The sequence below is a fragment of the Pseudochaenichthys georgianus genome, unplaced genomic scaffold (genome assembly GCF_902827115.2).
Source record: "Pseudochaenichthys georgianus unplaced genomic scaffold, fPseGeo1.2 scaffold_335_arrow_ctg1, whole genome shotgun sequence".
NCBI classification, from domain to species: Eukaryota; Metazoa; Chordata; class Actinopteri; order Perciformes; family Channichthyidae; genus Pseudochaenichthys; species Pseudochaenichthys georgianus.
In genome coordinates this window covers 155288-175097 of record NW_027262959.1, presented here as the reverse complement: position 1 = coordinate 175097, position 19810 = coordinate 155288, and the positions used below count along the sequence as shown (strand labels likewise).

At 48.8% G+C, this 19810-nt stretch overlaps 1 protein-coding gene across 1 annotated transcript in view; it reads left to right on the top strand.

The window, feature by feature from the left end:
- The window catches only part of LOC117442195 (titin-like), a 193814-nt gene that overhangs the window by 94359 nt on the left and 79645 nt on the right, over positions 1–19810 (top strand). The window contains 23 exon segments of the mRNA XM_071202368.1: positions 51–318; positions 634–843; positions 1440–1517; positions 1596–1622; positions 1963–2013; positions 2094–2135; positions 3782–3841; positions 4053–4103; positions 4261–4320; positions 4662–4844; positions 5181–5270; positions 5374–5463; positions 5674–6216; positions 8474–8527; positions 8662–8730; positions 8875–8949; positions 9475–9522; positions 9648–9722; positions 10104–10139; positions 10280–13186; positions 13960–14010; positions 14736–15134; positions 16220–16498. Coding sequence (XP_071058469.1) covers positions 51–318; positions 634–843; positions 1440–1517; positions 1596–1622; positions 1963–2013; positions 2094–2135; positions 3782–3841; positions 4053–4103; positions 4261–4320; positions 4662–4844; positions 5181–5270; positions 5374–5463; positions 5674–6216; positions 8474–8527; positions 8662–8730; positions 8875–8949; positions 9475–9522; positions 9648–9722; positions 10104–10139; positions 10280–13186; positions 13960–14010; positions 14736–15134; positions 16220–16498 — 5746 coding nt within the window.

Genomic DNA, 19810 nt, shown 5'->3' with positions numbered 1-19810 from the left:
CCTACGTGGTTCCGAGGGAAGTGGATTCATTGGGTTGTTTGTCCTCCCAGCCGGTGACGGTCCTCGAGGACATCAGCGACCAGTCGGCTCCGGAGAGCCAGAGCGCCACCTTCCAGTGCCGCCTGCGCATCAACTACCCCGAGATCTGCCTCACCTGGTACAAAGGCACGCAGAAGCTGGAGGCCGGAGACCGGTACGACATCGGCAGCGAGGGCGAACGCCACTTCCTGAAGATCAAGACGTGCTCGGACCAGGACCAGGGCAACTACCGGGTGGTCTGTGGACCGCACATCTCCAACGCCAAGCTCACCGTCACAGGTACGCACTCACTTCCTGTCCACAGAGAGCGGCCGCTTCCTGTCTGTAGCCTTTTCTTACCACCAGGTGAGCGGGCCGAGCTAACCCCCACTGACCTCTTCACATGTGTACCTGTCATCTTGGATGTGTTGTTCGTCTCCTCATTCTGGGTTCCTCTGCCTCTACATCCAGTGTGCTTGACTCGGTTCCTCTGCTTCCTTTAGCTCCTCCCTCTTGCCTGTGTTCCTCGCTGCCCTGTGTGTGCTTGTGTTCAGTGTTTCTCTCGCCCCCTCTGGCTCTGCCTCAAACCCCTCTCTTCTGACCCGGGTGGTTCAGGGGACCAGATCCAGTTCACCAAAAGCATCCGGAGCATCGAAGTGAGCGAGCGCCATCGCGCCACCTTCGAGTGCGAGCTGGGTTTCGACCACGCCTCCGTGGCGTGGTACAAAGGATCATGGGAGCTCAGCGAGAGCCCGAAGTACGAGTTCAGGACGGACGGCCGCCGCCACTTCATGACCATCGTCAACGTGACAGCGGAGGACGAAGGTCTGTCCTAAACCGCAGCATCTGACCATTGATATCGATTCATTTCACATTGAGAGATTCACATGTCTATCCAATCACCTGATGAGGCCCTTTCTGCACTTCCTGTTCCAACCCGTACGCCTCGACTCCTCAGCTTTAGCGCTGCCAGCTTGGAAGCAGGGAGTTTACTTAGGGATCATCCACACTGCACACCTCTGTTAGCGAGCAGCCACATGTTGCTAATCCACATAGTGAGTTCCATGCCTGCTGGAAGAACTGTTAATAACTCAATAACAGTTTGTATAAAACCTTAGAAACAGTTTATTTGGCAAGTAACGGTTGATACAGCTGGGGTTATAGCAATGCCACTGGACACAGGAAGTGCCAACACGTAAGAGCTGGTGGTCATGTGCGGAGGTTCCAGCACAGAGGCAATTCAAAGTGCCTCACATTTAACACACAAAAACACACACAAAGCGATAAAACAATGGCTCCAGCTAAAAGTGCAATGCTAAGGCGCGGTTAGCGGCGACGTAGATGTCGTAGTACAGCCTGGTGGGGAAGTGGGATGTCACGGCAGAACGAGATGTGGTAATAAATGATGCTGTACTCTGTAGGCGTGTACTCGGTCATCGCCAGGGTCGACGCTCTGGGCGAAGCTCGCAGCTCGGCCGAGCTCTTCCTGTCGGGCCGAGGTCCGTAAACACTAACGCTATCTTTAGTTTGAATTGAAGTTAAGTAACGAAACGTCTAACTTCATGTTGTCTCCGCAGAGGTGGGCTCAGGCAGCGCCCCTCAGGGTGAGTACTTTCATTAAAGACAGCCAGTCAGACTTCCTCCCCTTCATTCCAAGCTGAAGGACACAGTCCTCGCTAGGCCTTCAAAGTTCTATCAGTTGCTTTGTGTTTATTCGTATTATGTAACAGACTACGCTTATGATATAAAGAGTATCCACAAATACTTGGGTATTGCAATCTGGTCTAAATAATATTTAACGTGAAAGTGCAAAATAATATATTCTATATATTAAAGCGATATCGGCTGACTGGTATTTAGAAAGGGAGGAACCGTGGACTTTGGCTTCAAACAGATCTAGTCAGATGTTGTGAGTTAATGTTAACGGTGCTGTTCGACCCGCAGACGTCCCCGACTCCCTTCAGCTCCCCGGCGCTGCCTGTCTGTTCGTTAGAGGTGAGACTTCCTGTCTCTCTTACAACTCTTTCTATCCCAATATAAAAACATATTCTCATTAATATCTTCTTCTGCCAAAGATTCCTCTCAGTCTTATCTCCACGAAGAGCGGACGGTGACAGGTACAGCAGCTTTTCATTCATAATATTTAACCATGAGTACTAACGGTTTATGAAGACTGCGTCCTGAACGCCATCCTGCTGAATACTAACGGTTTCTGAAGACTGCGTCCTGAACGCCATCCTGCTGAATACTAACGGTTTCTGAAGACTGCGTCCTGAACGCCATCCTGCTGAATACTAACGGTTTATGAAGACTCCGTCCTAAACGCCATCCTGCTGAATACTAACGGTTTATGAAGACTCCGTCCTAAACGCCATCCTGCTGAGTACTAACGGTTTCTGAAGACTCCGTCCTAAACGCCATCCTGCTGAATACTAACGGTTTATGAAGACTGCGTCCTAAACGCCATCCTGCTGAGTACTAACGGTTTCTGAAGACTCCGTCCTAAACGCCATCCTGCTGAATACTAACGGTTTATGAAGACTCCGTCCTAAACGCCATCCTGCTGAGTACTAACGGTTTCTGAAGACTGCGTCCTGAACGCCATCCTGCTGAATACTAACGGTTTATGAAGACTCCGTCCTAAACGCCATCCTGCTGAGTACTAACGGTTTATGAAGACTCCGTCCTAAACGCCATCCTGCTGAATACTAACGGTTTATGAAGACTCCGTCCTAAACGCCATCCTGCTGAATACTAACGGTTTCTGAAGACTCCGTCCTAAACGCCATCCTGCTGAATACTAACGGTTTATGAAGACTCCGTCCTGAACGCCATCCTGCTGAATACTAACGGTTTCTGAAGACTGCGTCCTAAACGCCATCCTGCTGAATACTAACGGTTTATGAAGACTCCGTCCTGAACGCCATCCTGCTGAATACTAACGGTTTATGAAGACTCCGTCCTAAACGCCATCCTGCTGAGTACTAACGGTTTATGAAGACTGCGTCCTGAACGCCATCCTGCTGAATACTAACGGTTTATGAAGACTGCGTCCTGAACGCCATCCTGCTGAATACTAACGGTTTATGAAGACTCCGTCCTGAACGCCATCCTGCTGAATACTAACGGTTTATGAAGACTCCGTCCTGAACGCCATCCTGCTGAATACTAACGGTTTATGAAGACTCCGTCCTAAACGCCATCCTGCTGAATACTAACGGTTTATGAAGACTGCGTCCTGAACGCCATCCTGCTGAATAACCGTGACTCGATAATATTCTTCTGTATCATTACTGTCATCCATCACCAACGCAAACTCCTCCCATCGTGTGAACCCGTTAACAACCAGTGAACCCGTTAACAATCATCTTCAATTACCTGTCTGTCTACAGCTGTCTGTCTGACAGCTTCAATTACCTGTCTGTCTCTCCCTGTCTTTCTCACATCGTTATACACCTGTCTGTCTCTACCTTTCTTTCTCACATCGTTATACACCTGTCTGTCTCTACCTGTCTTTCTCACATCGTTATACACCTGTCTGTCTCTACCTTTCTTTCTCACATCGTTATACACCTGTCTGTCTCTACCTGTCTTTCTCACATCGTTATACACCTGTCTGTCTCTCCCTGTCTTTCTCACATCGTTATACACCTGTCTGTCTCTCCCTGTCTTTCTCACATCGTTATACACCTGTCTGTCTCTACCTGTCTTTCTCACATCGTTATACACCTGTCTGTCTCTAAGTTAGTTGTCCTCCCTGCAGGAGTGAGACAGGCAGTAGGAGAGACAGGCGAGTGGACAGAGACAGGAGACGTGTCTTCAGGTAATGTCCTCTTCACCTGTCTCACTGCTAGAGGCTGTAGACATCAGGCCGCTCGTGGTGTTTGTCCTGAAACGCTTCCTGCTGCTTCTCGAAGCTTCTCTCTTTCCGTAGAGCAGTCTTATCCTTCCTCCTCTTCCTCCTCCTCCTCCTCTTCCCCCTCTTCTGCCTCCCCCCCCCCCCAGTGTGTTAACGTTGCCTCTCTTCTCCTCAGTGTCTGAGGCTTTCAGTTCGGAGGCTCAGAGATCTTCAGCTGCCTTCAGAGGTATCTGCACATACCGCTTTTATTCTCTTAAATGATACCCACTTCCTGTTTGTCTTTCATGTACCTCCTCTTGTTGTTCTGTCTGTATTGAAATCTCTTGATGAGTTCTCGATGTTATCGTTGATCACAAATCTGACATGGTGATAATATTTTAAAGAATCTGAAGCGATGAAGACGAAGGACGAGCCAAGGCGAGGAGACGCCGACCGATCAGCAGGTAACACCCAGACCCATCTTATTCTATCTGCTTTGATCTCATCTGATCTGTCTGTCCTCTTAGAGTCTTTGTCGGCTCACTGTCTTTACGCCAAACGGGAATATGTAAACAAATTAATGAATTTCTTTTTTATACTATATATATTTATTTATTTACAAAGATTGTTTGTTGCTGTCAGTAAAGCTTCATGTTGTTCAAGAGTCTCTGCTGATCTTCCTCAGATGCGTTCAGAGCATCGTCGTCTGTCCGTTCGTCCGTCTGTTGTTAATGTATCTTGATGTTCTGTCTGTTGTCCTTCTTTCTTCACCTCTTCTTTACCTGTTTCTCTGTTAACCTTGAAGAACCTGAACAAAAGGTTCCCAGAAAGCTCTCTCCGGAACCTGACCAACCAAAACCTTCAGTCAAGCCAAAGACCACTCCCCCCGAGCCCAGAGCGAGGGCGGAGGAACCCAAAGAGCTGAACACTGAAACTAAAGAAGCCAAGGCTGGAGCAAAGACACCTCAAGAAGCCCCTAAAGCCAGAGGTAAAGTACACTTATTCTTCTGTTGGAGAAAGACGTTCTTTAGCCCAGTCTTTCTGGTTGTTGGTTCCATGTTGCTGTGATCTGCAGGTATAACTCTTCAACGTGGTTCTTGAGTGTTGGGAACCTTTGCTGTAATGTTTTGCCTACAAGCTCCAGCTAGTTTCTAGAATAATCTTCTGATAAATGTGGAGAAAAAGCTCTTAATGTTCTGAAGACAACCCCAGGTCTGGGACCGTCTGTGAACTCTTTGACTTGTGTTGTGCTTGTGTAGCAGCACTCGTTAGAGTGGACTGTAATGTTGTACCAGTATCTTACTGAACATAATGTTCTTTAAAGCCGCAGAACGTCCACAGCCTGAAGCAGCTGTAGTTCAGCCGTCTGCAGCAAAGGTTACCCCCCCATCAGCAGAACCTGGTCGTGCTAAAGGTACTGATATCTTTAGAGTCCTCCTTCACTCGTTCAGAGTGTTCTTCTTCACCTAGCCTTGCTCTTCACCTGTTGGTTAAACTTTACATCGTGTTCTCTTAAGTGTGGGAAGAACCCAGACCAGAGGAGCCTGTAGTTCAGCCGTCTGCACCAACGGTTCCTTCCCCCAAGGCTGAAGCGGCTCCAACCAAAGGTACCGAGACGTTCCTCACTGGTCCTTCTTCTGTTTCCTGTTTGTGCCGTTTCTCATGTTCAAGTCTGTTTCTCCTGTTCTGCTTTAAATGGAATGTAATCGTTCCGAAATGTCTTCTTTGAAGATCTTTGAGCACTCGTTAGAGTGATACTGGCACTTTTAAAATGCTCTTGATAAGTTAATCATCTTTTGCATTAATGTTATTCAAAGTTCTCTCAGAGCTGAAGACATCTGAAGCTCCAAGGAAAATGGAGCCAGAAACACCAGGGAAGGTTCTGGAAGAAACACAGAGGGTTCCTGAAGCACCAAAGAAGGTTCCTGAAGCACAGAAGCAAGTCAGAGGAGAACCAATGAAGGTTCCTGAAGCACCAAAGAAAGTTCCAGAAGAACCAAAGAAGGTTCCTGAAGCACCAAAGAAAGTTCCAGAAGAACCAAAGAAGGTTCCTGAAGCACAGAAGCAAGTCAGAGGAGAACCAATGAAGGCCCAAGAAGAACCAAAGAAGGTTCCTGAAGCACCAAAGAAAGTTCCAGAAGAACCAAAGAAGGTTCCTGAAGCACCAAAGAAAGTTCCAGAAGAACCAAAGAAGGTTCCTGAAGAACCAAAGAAGGTTCCTGAAGCACCAAAGAAGGTTCCTGAAGCACCAAAGAAGGTTCCTGAAGCACCAAAGAAGGTTCCTGAAGCACCAAAGAAAGTTCCTGAAGACTTGGAAACACCAAAGCAAACTCTTCCGGCTCAACAGCCTCTGCAACCAGGTAGACAAATCTGAACCTCTTATGAACTAATCCTTCTTCATCTTGGTCTTCTAACTCGGTATTCTTATGTATTACTATTCTTATCCATTAGCTAAAAGTTGATGTGTGTTCTGTCATGTGTGGCGACATGTTGCATCATATCAGTTACCAACACAAAGGGAGATACCGCAGGAAACCACAGCTCCAGCTAATGTGCGTCACTGTTTCGTAGTTTGACTTATTGTATTCATTTGTTCCAGGATGTAGATTAGTTTATTCCTTCTAGAAGTACTAGTCGACGTAGAGAGGCCGTCATTCACTACACTTAGGCTCGCAGCAGAATACATGTCACACTGAAGTCTGTGTTTCTGTGTCTTGATGGTTCTTGTCTTGTGTCTTTCTCTTGGCCACCGCTCCATGGTGCAAATCTTCAATCTTGGGTGAAATCTTAAAAATAACAGTTCCCCAGATGAGGGATCTTAAGGAAACAACAGACGAGTTTGAAGACAGCAGGAAGTCGTCTCTGAGGACGCTTCAAGTAGAGAGAATCTCTCTGACAGAGGAAGTCAGGACGTATGAGATGGCAGTGGAGGTGAGGGAGTCGGTGGTAGAAAAACGAGAAATAAGACGGCAGAAAAGGGACGAGGTTTCTTCAGGACACGCCCGGGGTCAGCAAGTCGAAGAGCCAGAAGATGAGGTTGAAAAACCAGAAGACCAAGTGTTAAAGCAGACAGAAGAATGGTCTTCTAGGTCTGTCCCTCCTACCCTAAAGAAAACTGAACATTTTCCATCAGGAAGAGAAAACACGACTCCACCTGAAGTAACTCGTCCCACGAAGCAAGACGTTATTCCTCCTGACACTGGATCCACATCCCAAAAAGAGGTACCGTCCTACAAGAAAACTCAACAGAAAACACGTGTGGAAGCTGTACCGGTACACTATGAAGACATTGAAGAACTGCAAATGGAGGATCTTGTTAAACCCAAAACCTCTTCTCCATCTAAAGAAGTCACTGCCCCAAAGGAGCCTAAAGAAGTCGCCATTCCTCTTGAACATGACACACCCCAAGTCCCAACTCAAAGCACTCCTTCTCCTCCCAAAAAGGAAGTCATGATTACTAGGGAGATGGAAGAAATCTGTGCCGGTCTAGAAGATGCTGTACCTCTGGAAAAACCGACCCCTGTGTCTGCAGACGAGTCCTTTGAAGAAGAACTGAATCCAGCAACAGGATCCATACCAGCAAGTACAGAAGTGTCCTGCCCTGCACCAATTCGTATCCCTCCGCCTGAGAGAGCAGTCTACCTTGAGAAAGACATTTCACCACCAAAAGAAGCTGTTTTGCCTACAGAGAAGACCTCTCCTAAACGTCCCAAAGCTTCTCCTGAAGAAGTGCCACCACAGAAGAAGCCTGTCACTAAACCTGAGGTGGCTCCAAGTCAAACAGCTGCAGTGCCACCACAGAAGAAGCCTGTCACTAAACCTGAGGTGGCTCCAAGTCAAACTCCTGCAGAGCCACCACAGAAGAAGCCTGTCACTAAACCTGAGGTGGCTCCAAGTCAAACTCCTGCAGAGCCACCACAGAAGAAGCCTGTCACTAAACCTGAGGTGGCTCCAAGTCAAACTCCTGCAGAGCCACCACAGAAGAAGCCTGTCACTAAACCTGAGGTGGCTCCAAGTCAAACACCTGCAGTGCCACCACAGAAGAAGCCTGTCACTAAACCTGAGGTGGCTCCAAGTCAAACTCCTGCAGAGCCACCACAGAAGAAGCCTGTCACTAAACCTGAGGTGGCTCCAAGTCAAACTCCTGCAGAGCCACCACAGAAGAAGCCTGTCACTAAACCTGAGGTGGCTCCAAGTCAAACTCCTGCAGAGCCACCACAGAAGAAGGAGCCTCCTGTCCCTGAAGAAGAAGCTCTTGTCTTTAAAACAGCTGCTTCCCTGGAACACACGGTATTCAGCCCGGAGGTGGACTCTGCCCAAGAAGGAAGAAGCTCTCCAAGAGAAGGTGACGAGAAAGCAAAGAAGAGCAAAGAACAAACTCTTCAGACAGGTATTCTTATTAGAGCCGCGAAGGCTCGTGGTCGCCATAGACCAACCCTCTTAAAGACCCTCACTGCACACACACACTATACACACACACTATACACACACACTATACCCCTGACGGTTCCTTTACCCGCATGTCACAGTACGCCTTGCTCGTTGTCTCATGCGTGTTTGTGTCTTCTTGATTGACCATGTTTTTTCGTGGTCGTAATCTTGGTTGTGTTCCCAAAGCGTCTCCGCCAGAGGACAGGAAACCAGCTGCACCAAAGTCTTCTCCTCCTGCAGGTAGTCCGCTCACTACACGCTGTGTGAAGCTCAAGAGTCTGTGTCCTCTTCTGTGTGTGTTCTTCTTCTGTCACTGCTTGTGTTTCCACCGACTGTCGTCTTGGTCTTGACCTTGGCATCTTGTGTTCCCAAAGCGTCTCCGCCAGAGGACAGGAAACCAGCTGCAGCTTCAGCTCCGGCACAGAAGCGTGCTCCTCCTGCAGGTATACTCCTTCGTCAGTATGTTGCTGTGAGCTAAATGTCCGTCTGTGTCTTCTGAGCTGACTGATCGCCCTCAGTCTCATCTGTCTGTCCTTCATTGAGCGTGTTGTTGTGTTGGTCATGACCTGGCATCTTATATGTTAAAGTGTCTCGTCCGGAGGAAAAGGAAGCGCCTGCACCGAAGGCTGCAGCTCCTGCAGCTAAAGCCGCTCCGCGTGCAGGTAGTCCTTTCACCTTTTCACATCTGTCTTCTGTTCGTGTTGTGTCTGGAGACAGAGACCGTTCGTATGTTCTGACTCCTCTCTTAACGTCTTGAGTCTGTCGAATGTGTTCTGACTCCTCTCTTAACGTCTTGAGTCTGTCGAATGTGTTCTGACTCCTCTCTTATCTGTCGAATGTGTTCTGACTCCTCTCTTAACATCTTGAATCTGTCGAATGTGTTCTGACTCCTCTCTTATCTGTCGAATGTGTTCTGACTCCTCTCTTATCTGTCGAATGTGTTCTGACTCCTCTCTTAACGTCTTGAGTCTGTCGAATGTGTTCTGACTCCTCTCTTATCTGTCGAATGTGTTCTGACTCCTCTCTTAACATCTTGAATCTGTCGAATGTGTTCTGACTCCTCTCTTATCTGTCGAATGTGTTCTGACTCCTCTCTTAACATCTTGAATCTGTCGAATGTGTTCTGACTCCTCTGTTATCTGTCGAATGTGTCTTGTTCGTGACCTTTGCTATCTTGTGCTCCTAAGTGTCTCCTCCAGAGGAAAAGAAAGCGTCTGCACCAAAGACTCCAGCAGGTAGTTCTTCTGTGTGTCCTTTAGCTGTGTGTCCTCTGTTGGTCTACATTCTTTAACTGTCTGGGTAGTTCACTTGTGTCAGTATCTTGTTGACCAGATCTTTAATCAAGTTGGCCTTCTTGTAGCTCAAGTCTCACCGGTGGCCAAGACACCCTCCCCACCGGGCGTGCGGGCCTCGCCGGCAGCCTCTCCGCCTGAAGGTAACGCTTCTTCCGTAGCTCTCATCTATGTTCAATATGTTGATGAAGATCTCTTGTGTTTGTCCCGGCTTTAAAGCGCGTCTTATGGGACGCTTCAGTCTTCATAAACGGCCATCTGAGCTTTGATTGGAGACATGCCTTTAATGCCTAGTTCTGTCTTTCACTGTCAACCTAATGTTTGTTTAATGCAAGTGTTTCATATTAACTATACATGTTAAAAAGAGTCCAAATAACCTTCAAAATAATCTCTTGGTGCGTTCAAAGTTACGTTACTGTAACTAACGCATGCCACACTTTCTCGACTCCAGTCTGAACAAACACATTAACCTTCTTTGGTTTGTATTGTCTTGACTTGTTTCTATCTCTTTTAAATGATTGCAGACAAGGGACCAGTTTCAGCGCCTGGACCAACTACAGGTAGACATCCTGCCATATTAGTGATTCTCTTACAAACAACATATCTCTTGTTTTACATGTTGGAGTGGTGTGAGTCCTGTGTTGTGAAGATGACATGTTGAGTTCCCTGTTTGTGAATGTATTTACTGCCTCAACCACAGTGACCGCTCTTAAGCCAAAGGGTAAGATCCCCGTTCAGGAGACGAAAACCCCTGAATCTCCTACGTTGAAGAGTAGGGTTGTCCGAGGACCCAAAGAGAAGGAGCCGGAGGTCGTTAAGTTGAAGAAGGTCCTGGTGAAACCTCCAGAGCCTGAGAAACAGGTCGTAACCCATAAAGCAGAAGTGACGAAGCTCCAGGACGTAGAGCTGGTGGTTCACGGACTTCACGAGAGAGATGATCGAGAGATAATCACCCTCGGGAGGACCGAGCGAGTCTTCACGGCGGAGGAGCAGACGGCTCAGTTAGGCCAGTTTGAGGAAGCTGAGAGGGTAACAGTTACAGTGAAAACAACAGAACAAGTAGGATGGACAAGAACTCCAACATCTCAAAAAGAGGAAGAACCTGAGGTGCCAAAGGCTGAGAAGAAGAAAATAACCAAACTGCCAAAGGCCGATGAAAAGAAAGACTCAACCAAACTGAAACCCTTTGAGAAGTCAGGGAAACCAGAAGAAGAACCGCAAAGGATCCAGCTGAAAAAGGTGCCAACTAAGCCCAAAGAGCCAGAGAAGGAGGTCATCACTCAAAAATGTGAAGTGACGAGGCATTACGATTCCGAGCTGAGCGTTCAGAAACTTCGCCATCGAGAGGACCGAGAGCTGCTCACGGTGGTAAGGCCTGAACGAGTCTTTACCGCCGCTGAAGACTCGCCTGACTCGGGTCACATGGAGGAACCGGAGGAACTTGAGACAGAAGATGAGAAGTCCAGGTGGACCCGAACCCCTAAAGCACCAGAAGAGGAAGAACCAGAACCAGATTTTTCTAAAAAGAAAATAAAGAAGTTGCCAAAGAAAGATGAGGAGCAAGAAGCAGTGACTTTGAAACCTTTTGAAACACCTAAGAAACCTGAAGCCCCTGAACCGGCCAAGTCTACGGAAGAAGCCGAGGCAAAGACAGACACCGAACGCACTCCATACGAGAGAGTCAAGACGCCTCAGATAGGTCACCCTGCAGCTGCGATAAAACACAGCGAAGACCAACCCGCCCACTCGAGTCCAGAAGTCCCTGCTGACGTCGGCAAAGACCAGGTCATGTTGAAGCCTTTCACCAAGCCGAAAGAGAAGCCAGAGGAAGCGTCCGAGGCTCTTAAGCAAAAGGGTAAGATCCCCGTTCAGGAGACGAAAACCCCTGAATCTCCTACGTTGAAGAGTAGGGTTCTCCGAGGACCCAAAGAGAAGGAGCCGGAGGTCGTTAAGTTGAAGAAGGTCCTGGTGAAACCTCCAGAGCCTGAGAAACAGGTCGTAACCCATAAAGCAGAAGTGACGAAGCTCCAGGACGTAGAGCTGGTGGTTCACGGACTTCACGAGAGAGATGATCGAGAGATAATCACCCTCGGGAGGACCGAGCGAGTCTTCACGGCGGAGGAGCAGACGGCTCAGTTAGGCCAGTTTGAGGAAGCTGAGAGGGTAACAGTTACAGTGAAAACAACAGAACAAGTAGGATGGACAAGAACTCCAACATCTCAAAAAGAGGAAGAACCTGAGGTGCCAAAGGCTGAGAAGAAGAAAATAACCAAACTGCCAAAGGCCGATGAAAAGAAAGACTCAACCAAACTGAAACCCTTTGAGAAGTCAGGGAAACCAGAAGAAGAACCGCAAAGGATCCAGCTGAAAAAGGTGCCAACTAAGCCCAAAGAGCCAGAGAAGGAGGTCATCACTCAAAAATGTGAAGTGACGAGGCATTACGATTCCGAGCTGAGCGTTCAGAAACTTCGCCATCGAGAGGATCGAGAGCTGCTCACGGTGGTAAGGCCTGAACGAGTCTTTACCGCCGCTGAAGACTCGCCTGACTCGGGTCACATGGAGGAACCGGAGGAACTTGAGACAGAAGATGAGAAGTCCAGGTGGACCCGAACCCCTAAAGCACCAGAAGAGGAAGAACCAGAACCAGATTTTTCTAAAAAGAAAATAAAGAAGTTGCCAAAGAAAGATGAGGAGCAAGAAGCAGTGACTTTGAAACCTTTTGAAACACCTAAGAAACCTGAAGCCCCTGAACCGGCCAAGTCTACGGAAGAAGCCGAGGCAAAGACAGACACCGAACGCACTCCATACAAGAGAGTCAAGACGCCTCAGATAGGTCACCCTGCAGCTGCGATAAAACACAGCGAAGACCAACCCGCCCACTCGAGTCCAGAAGTCCCTGCTGACGTCGGCAAAGACCAGGTCATGTTGAAGCCTTTCACCAAGCCGAAAGAGAAGCCAGAGGAAGCGTCCGAGGCAGAGAAAAAGAAACCTGTGGATACAAAGGTACCCCGTCTAGCTCCAAGTGAGGAAGCTCCTAAAGATCTTAAGAAAGTAGAAAAGACTGCAACACCCCAAAAGGATGACGAGGAAGAGGAAGCGGCTCCAGACAGGAAGGCCAGTCCACCGGGGAAGAAAGACACCCCACAGAAACCAGCAGACATCTTAAAGAAAGCTGTCGAGCTCAAAAAGACTCACTCGCCAAGAGCCGGTAAAGATAAGGTAGACGAAGAAAAAGCTGTGAAACCCATCGAGCAGCTGAAGAAGGCCGAGCTGAGGAAGACTCCATCGCCTAGGGTGGAAACAACGATTTCACCGAAAGACTCAGTTGAAGCTGTCACACTCAAAAAGACCCCGAGGAAAAGCCCACCGGAGGAAGCTCCCGGTCGAGGAAGGATCCCACTGGGGAAGGAGGTTTCCCCCGGGGCCGTGCAGATGCAGAAGGTTCCCACCCAGCCGGAGGAGGAGGTGTTTGAAGAGGAGGCGGAGGTGAAGGAGGGCGAGGAGGAGGACGAGGCCTGGGGCTGGGAGCTGGTCCCCCCCGAGGACTGGGAGGGGGAAGCCGTGGACGGGGAGCGGCAGACTCCCGGCATGCCAGGCGCCAGACGAGGTGAGACCGAGGCCGACGTCTGAGGACTCTGGAGCCCCTTCATCCATCTCTAAACTCATCTAATCCTCATCACGCCATCTGCAGCTCATGTATTCATCCGCCATTCTTCCACGAGACGCTGTCCTTTCATGTGTGTCCTCAATGTGTTCATCGTGTCCTCCACACATGTTTGTCTTCATCTTGTCCCACTTAGGGAGGGGGATTGTAAGATCGGTTCCTTGTAAACGACTAGGTGCAAAGCCTTTGGAACGCGTCAATAAGAACAACCAGTTCTCGATTCCCATCCCTACCCCATTAATACTCATCTTCGTCTTCGTCTCAGTGATCAGATAATGTCTGTTTGAATGTATGTCCTCAATGTGTCTTCATCATGTCTTTCACAACAACTAGTACCTTTCTAGTTTGTCCTTTTCCTGCATCGTCCATTCATGTTTGTCTTCATCTTGTCCCATTCAGGGACGGGAACTTGGAAGAGACACTTCTCAATTCCCGTCCTCACTCCCATTATTCTTTCATCCGTGAATATCTACTCCATCTTCTTCATCCTCTTCATCGCCGTGCAGTCCTCATGTTGTCCTTCCAATATTACCTTAGCTTCAGCGTATAGTGTTTTGCATATTCCCTCATCTTGTGGTCCTTTTATTCTGTCCATCTCTGTCCTCTTCGCTGAGAAGTGTCCTTTCAATGTCCTCATGTCTGTGAATGTGGACATCTTAGTCTTGTTTCTGCTGCATCTTCAGAGGAACTCTAAACTCCTCTTGTCTCTCGTTCAGATGGAAAACCGCCAGAGGAGGCGCCAAAGGGCCGAGGCCGAGGACTCGGGGGTATGCACTGATATACAGTAGTTTGTGTACTAACCCTTCTCTTTGGGTGTCTTCTTGTCTGTCCTTTCTTACACAACCTAATGTGTGTGTGTGTTCAGCTTCTCATCTTCTGGCCCCAAGCTTTTTCTACGTAAATCTGTGGAGTCCTGTTGTCTTTGAGGCAAACCTCTTGTACGTCTGCTACTGTAGAGGTACCAGGAAGTAGTATCACATACCAGTCACCAGGCATCTTTGCATTCATACACTCTAGGGCTGCGACCTAAGACAGACTTCAACTATTCCATCATTTAGTGATTTGAGTCATTTTAAAGTTTGAGATGAAAGTCTGTTTTCAGTTTCTCTTTAGACGTTCAGACAAATCCCATCGGACTGAGAAGTTCTGATGTTTTATAGCCTCATATAAGCATCATTAGAGGCAGCTCTACCACACTGGTGTCAGCCAATAGAAACACTGCATTTGGCTGAAATCAATGCTTATATTGTCTTTATGTTCTGCAGTAGCACAGGTAGGTGTCTTCCTCTCTGTGTGGTGTGTTGTTTGTGTTGTTGTGTTCTTTGGTAACCCTGCAGCAGCTCAACAGAGCGACTGTACGCTTCACACTCTTTACCCTAACCCTGTGCTATGTTACTTCCACGTCTTACCTACGGTAGGCTCAGAGTCTCCAAGCCTTCCCTCTGTGTGCAGTCTGATATGAGTAAGTAACATTGTGTCTGTGGCCTTGCAGCGAGACAGACCCCGTCTCCCGGTGATGCCGGCAGAGGCCGCGGCCTGAAGACCGGAGGAAGAGGCCCGACCCCCCCGGAGGATCCCTTCGGAGGGTTCAAGCTGAAGGCGGTGCCTCTGAAGTTCGTGAAGAAGATCAAGGACATCTTGCTGCTGGAGGCCGAGTCCATCGGATCCTCCGCCGTGTTCGAGTGCGAGGTGTCGCCCTCCACCGCCATCGCCACCTGGATGAAGGACGGCACCAACCTGCGCGAGGGCCCCAAGCACAAGTTCACCGCTGACGGCAAAGACCGCAAGCTGAACATCATCGACGTGCAGCTGTCGGACACCGGCGATTACACCTGCGTCGCCAGGAACGCCGGCAAGGAAATCACATGCACCGCCAAGCTGGTGGTGGAAGGTAAACACCGATTCATTCGAGGACGGTCTGAGGTGGTTTCTGTCCGCAGCCCAGGGCCCTCGGGGGCTGGACCTACTTTATGACGCCGTTAGGCCTCAGCACGCCTTACACACGGCTCAGGGAGCTGACTTTAGGTCTTTGGATGAAGCGTTGTGAAATTGAAACTTAAATAGTACTTAAACTTTAATACTAAAAGAAAAGACAATAACTTAGTGCAATACATATTATTACATACATGTCCAGGGCAATACATCGATTCAAACAAGCCAGCCTTCTGTAAGAGCAAGAACAAGTTTTCAGTTTGAGAGATCTGTAGACTTATGTAGAAGTATGGAATATGAATCTTCAGCATCCATCCAACAACACAAACAGAAGTAAATAAACATCATGTGCAGCGAGGCGGGGGTCGTTAAGGTCTTCCCGGCCCCCGCCTCGCTGCACACTGTTCCGCTTGTTGCACGGCCACAACTACATAAACCAACAGCTTGACTCCAGATACTGATTGAAAATGATTTCATTGACTTAAAAATCGCCGATCGTCCGTCTTCTTCCGCGGCTCCCGTTAGTGTTTACTTCCTGTCTGTGTTGTTCCGGTGATTTCTCTGAAGTTGCTGTCTTTTAACCTCTTTTCTTGATCCTCCTCAGCAGCCGTCACTATTTTGGTTAGCAGTCTGTTATCAAGTATCAACAACCAATCACAATCGAGTATTGAACTAGGCCGTGTAATAAGGCCACATGAAGGTTGCAGAAGATGTTAAATGTCTGTCTAAACAAAACACCTACAGATTGTACCTTCTCAAAGACTGAGGTATATCAAAGTGTGCAGCCTTCAACAACAAAAAGGTGTCTGAACTAAAACTCACAGTAACTGTCAAACAGGACGTGTGTCCACCACTAGAGGGCGCTGTGCTGCAGCAAAAGCACCTTGAGATAACATCGTGTTTAAAGTGTATAGGGTATATTTAGTATATGGATAAGTATATTTAAATATAAATGTTATTATATTATTAGTAGTAGTAGTAATACAGACAGGGCAGTGTGTGAGAGGCAGTGCGTGCAGTCTGGTAACAGGTGTGTTTGTGCAGAGCTGCCGGTGAAGTGGGTGAAGGACCTGGACCCGGAGACCTCCTGTATCAAGAGCCAGCCCATGTACCTGACCTGCGAGCTGAACAAGGAGCGCGAGGTGGTCTGGAAGAGGAACGGGGCGCTGCTGAAGAAGAAGGCCGGCAAGGTGGCCATCAATATCATCGGCATGCAGCACGCCATCACCATCCAGAACGCCATGGAGGAGGACTCCGGCTCCTACACCTGCGAGGTGGAGGGCCAGGAGGACGTGAAGACCACTGGCATCGTCAAGGTCATCGGTAAGCAGTTCAGAGGAGGTACCGCTAACAGCAGCGTAGCATCAGGGGAGGAAGCTAACACCACTTTTAAACCAGTCCACCATCAGGAGGGGAAGCTAACAGCACTTTTAAACCAGTCCCCCATCAGGAGCTACAGTTAGACCAGTTCTACACCAGTCCACCTTCAGGAGGGGAAGCTAACAGCACTTTTAAACCAGTCCCCCATCAGGAGCTACAGTTAGACCAGTTCTACACCAGTCCACCTTCAGGAGGGGAAGCTAACAGCACTTTTAAACCAGTCCCCCATCAGGAGCTACAGTTAGACCAGTTCTACACCAGTCCACCTTCAGGAGGGGAAGCTAACACCACTTTTAAACCAGTCCACCATCAGGAGCTACAGTTAGACCAGTTCTACACCAGTCCACCTTCAGGAGGGGAAGCTAACAGCACTTTTAAACCAGTCCCCCATCAGGAGCTACAGTTAGACCAGTTCTACACCAGTCCACCTTCAGGAGGGGAAGCTAACAGCACTTTTAAACCAGTCCCCCATCAGGAGCTACAGTTAGACCAGTTCAACACCAGTCCACCTTCAGGAGGGGAAGCTAACACCACTTTTAAACCAGTCCACCATCAGGAGCTACAGTTAGACCAGTTCTACACCAGTCCACCTTCAGGAGGGGAAGCTAACAGCACTTTTAAACCAGTCCACCATCAGCAGCTACAGTTAGACCAGGTCTACACCAGTCCACCTTCAGGAGGGGAAGCTAACAGCACTTTTAAACCAGTCCCCCATCAGGAGCTACAGTTAGACCAGTTCAACACCAGTCCACCTTCAGGAGGGGAAGCTAACACCACTTTTAAACCAGTCCACCATCAGGAGCTACAGTTAGACCAGTTCTACACCAGTCCACCTTCAGGAGGGGAAGCTAACAGCACTTTTAAACCAGTCCACCATCAGCAGCTACAGTTAGACCAGGTCTACACCAGTCCACCTTCAGGAGGGGAAGCTAACAGCACTTTTAAACCAGTCCCCCATCAGGAGCTACAGTTAGACCAGTTCTACACCAGTCCACCTTCAGGAGGGGAAGCTAACAGCAGTTTTAAACCAGTCCCCCATCAGGAGCTACAGTTAGACCAGTTCTACACCAGTCCACCATCAGGAGCTACAGTTAGACCAGTTCCACACCAGTCCACCTTCAGGAGCTACAGTTAGACCAGTTATACACCAGTCCACCTTCAGGAGGGGAAGCTAACAGCACTTTTAAACCAGTCCCCCATCAGGAGCTACAGTTAGACCAGTTCTACACCAGTCCACCTTCAGGAGGGGAAGCTAACAGCACTTTTAAACCAGTCCCCCATCAGGAGCTACAGTTAGACCAGTTCTACACCAGTCCACCTTCAGGAGGGGAAGCTAACAGCACTTTTAAACCAGTCCCCCATCAGGAGCTACAGTTAGACCAGTTCTACACCAGTCCACCTTCAGGAGGGGAAGCTAACAGCACTTTTAAACCAGTCCCCCATCAGGAGCTACAGTTAGACCAGTTCAACACCAGTCCACCTTCAGGAGGGGAAGCTAACAGCACTTTTAAACCAGTCCCCCATCAGGAGCTACAGTTAGACCAGTTCTACACCAGTCCACCTTCAGGAGGGGAAGCTAACACCACTTTTAAACCAGTCCACCATCAGGAGCTACAGTTAGACCAGTTCTACACCAGTCCACCTTCAGGAGGGGAAGCTAACAGCACTTTTAAACCAGTCCCCCATCAGGAGCTACAGTTAGACCAGTTCTACACCAGTCCACCTTCAGGAGGGGAAGCTAACAGCACTTTTAAACCAGTCCCCCATCAGGAGCTACAGTTAGACCAGTTCAACACCAGTCCACCTTCAGGAGGGGAAGCTAACACCACTTTTAAACCAGTCCACCATCAGGAGCTACAGTTAGACCAGTTCTACACCAGTCCACCTTCAGGAGGGGAAGCTAACAGCACTTTTAAACCAGTCCACCATCAGCAGCTACAGTTAGACCAGGTCTACACCAGTCCACCTTCAGGAGGGGAAGCTAACAGCACTTTTAAACCAGTCCCCCATCAGGAGCTACAGTTAGACCAGTTCTACACCAGTCCACCTTCAGGAGGGGAAGCTAACAGCAGTTTTAAACCAGTCCCCCATCAGGAGCTACAGTTAGACCAGTTCTACACCAGTCCACCTTCAGGAGGGGAAGCTAACAGCAGTTTTAAACCAGTCCCCCATCAGGAGCTACAGTTAGACCAGTTCCACACCAGTCCACCTTCAGGAGCTACAGTTAGACCAGTTATACACCAGTCCACCTTCAGGAGGGGAAGCTAACAGCACTTTTAAACCAGTCCCCCATCAGGAGCTACAGTTAGACCAGTTCTACACCAGTCCACCTTCAGGAGGGGAAGCTAACAGCACTTTTAAACCAGTCCCCCATCAGGAGCTACAGTTAGACCAGTTCCACACCAGTCCCCCATCAGGAGCTACAGTTAGACCAGTTCAACACCAGTCCACCTTCAGGAGGGGAAGCTAACACCACTTTTAAACCAGTCCACCATCAGGAGCTACAGTTAGACCAGTTCTACACCAGTCCACCTTCAGGAGGGGAAGCTAACAGCACTTTTAAACCAGTCCCCCATCAGGAGCTACAGTTAGACCAGTTCTACACCAGTCCACCTTCAGGAGGGGAAGCTAACAGCACTTTTAAACCAGTCCCCCATCAGGAGCTACAGTTAGACCAGTTCAACACCAGTCCACCTTCAGGAGGGGAAGCTAACACCACTTTTAAACCAGTCCACCATCAGGAGCTACAGTTAGACCAGTTCTACACCAGTCCACCTTCAGGAGGGGAAGCTAACAGCACTTTTAAACCAGTCCACCATCAGCAGCTACAGTTAGACCAGGTCTACACCAGTCCACCTTCAGGAGGGGAAGCTAACAGCACTTTTAAACCAGTCCCCCATCAGGAGCTACAGTTAGACCAGTTCTACACCAGTCCACCTTCAGGAGGGGAAGCTAACAGCAGTTTTAAACCAGTCCCCCATCAGGAGCTACAGTTAGACCAGTTCTACACCAGTCCACCTTCAGGAGGGGAAGCTAACAGCAGTTTTAAACCAGTCCCCCATCAGGAGCTACAGTTAGACCAGTTCCACACCAGTCCACCTTCAGGAGCTACAGTTAGACCAGTTATACACCAGTCCACCTTCAGGAGGGGAAGCTAACAGCACTTTTAAACCAGTCCCCCATCAGGAGCTACAGTTAGACCAGTTCTACACCAGTCCACCTTCAGGAGGGGAAGCTAACAGCACTTTTAAACCA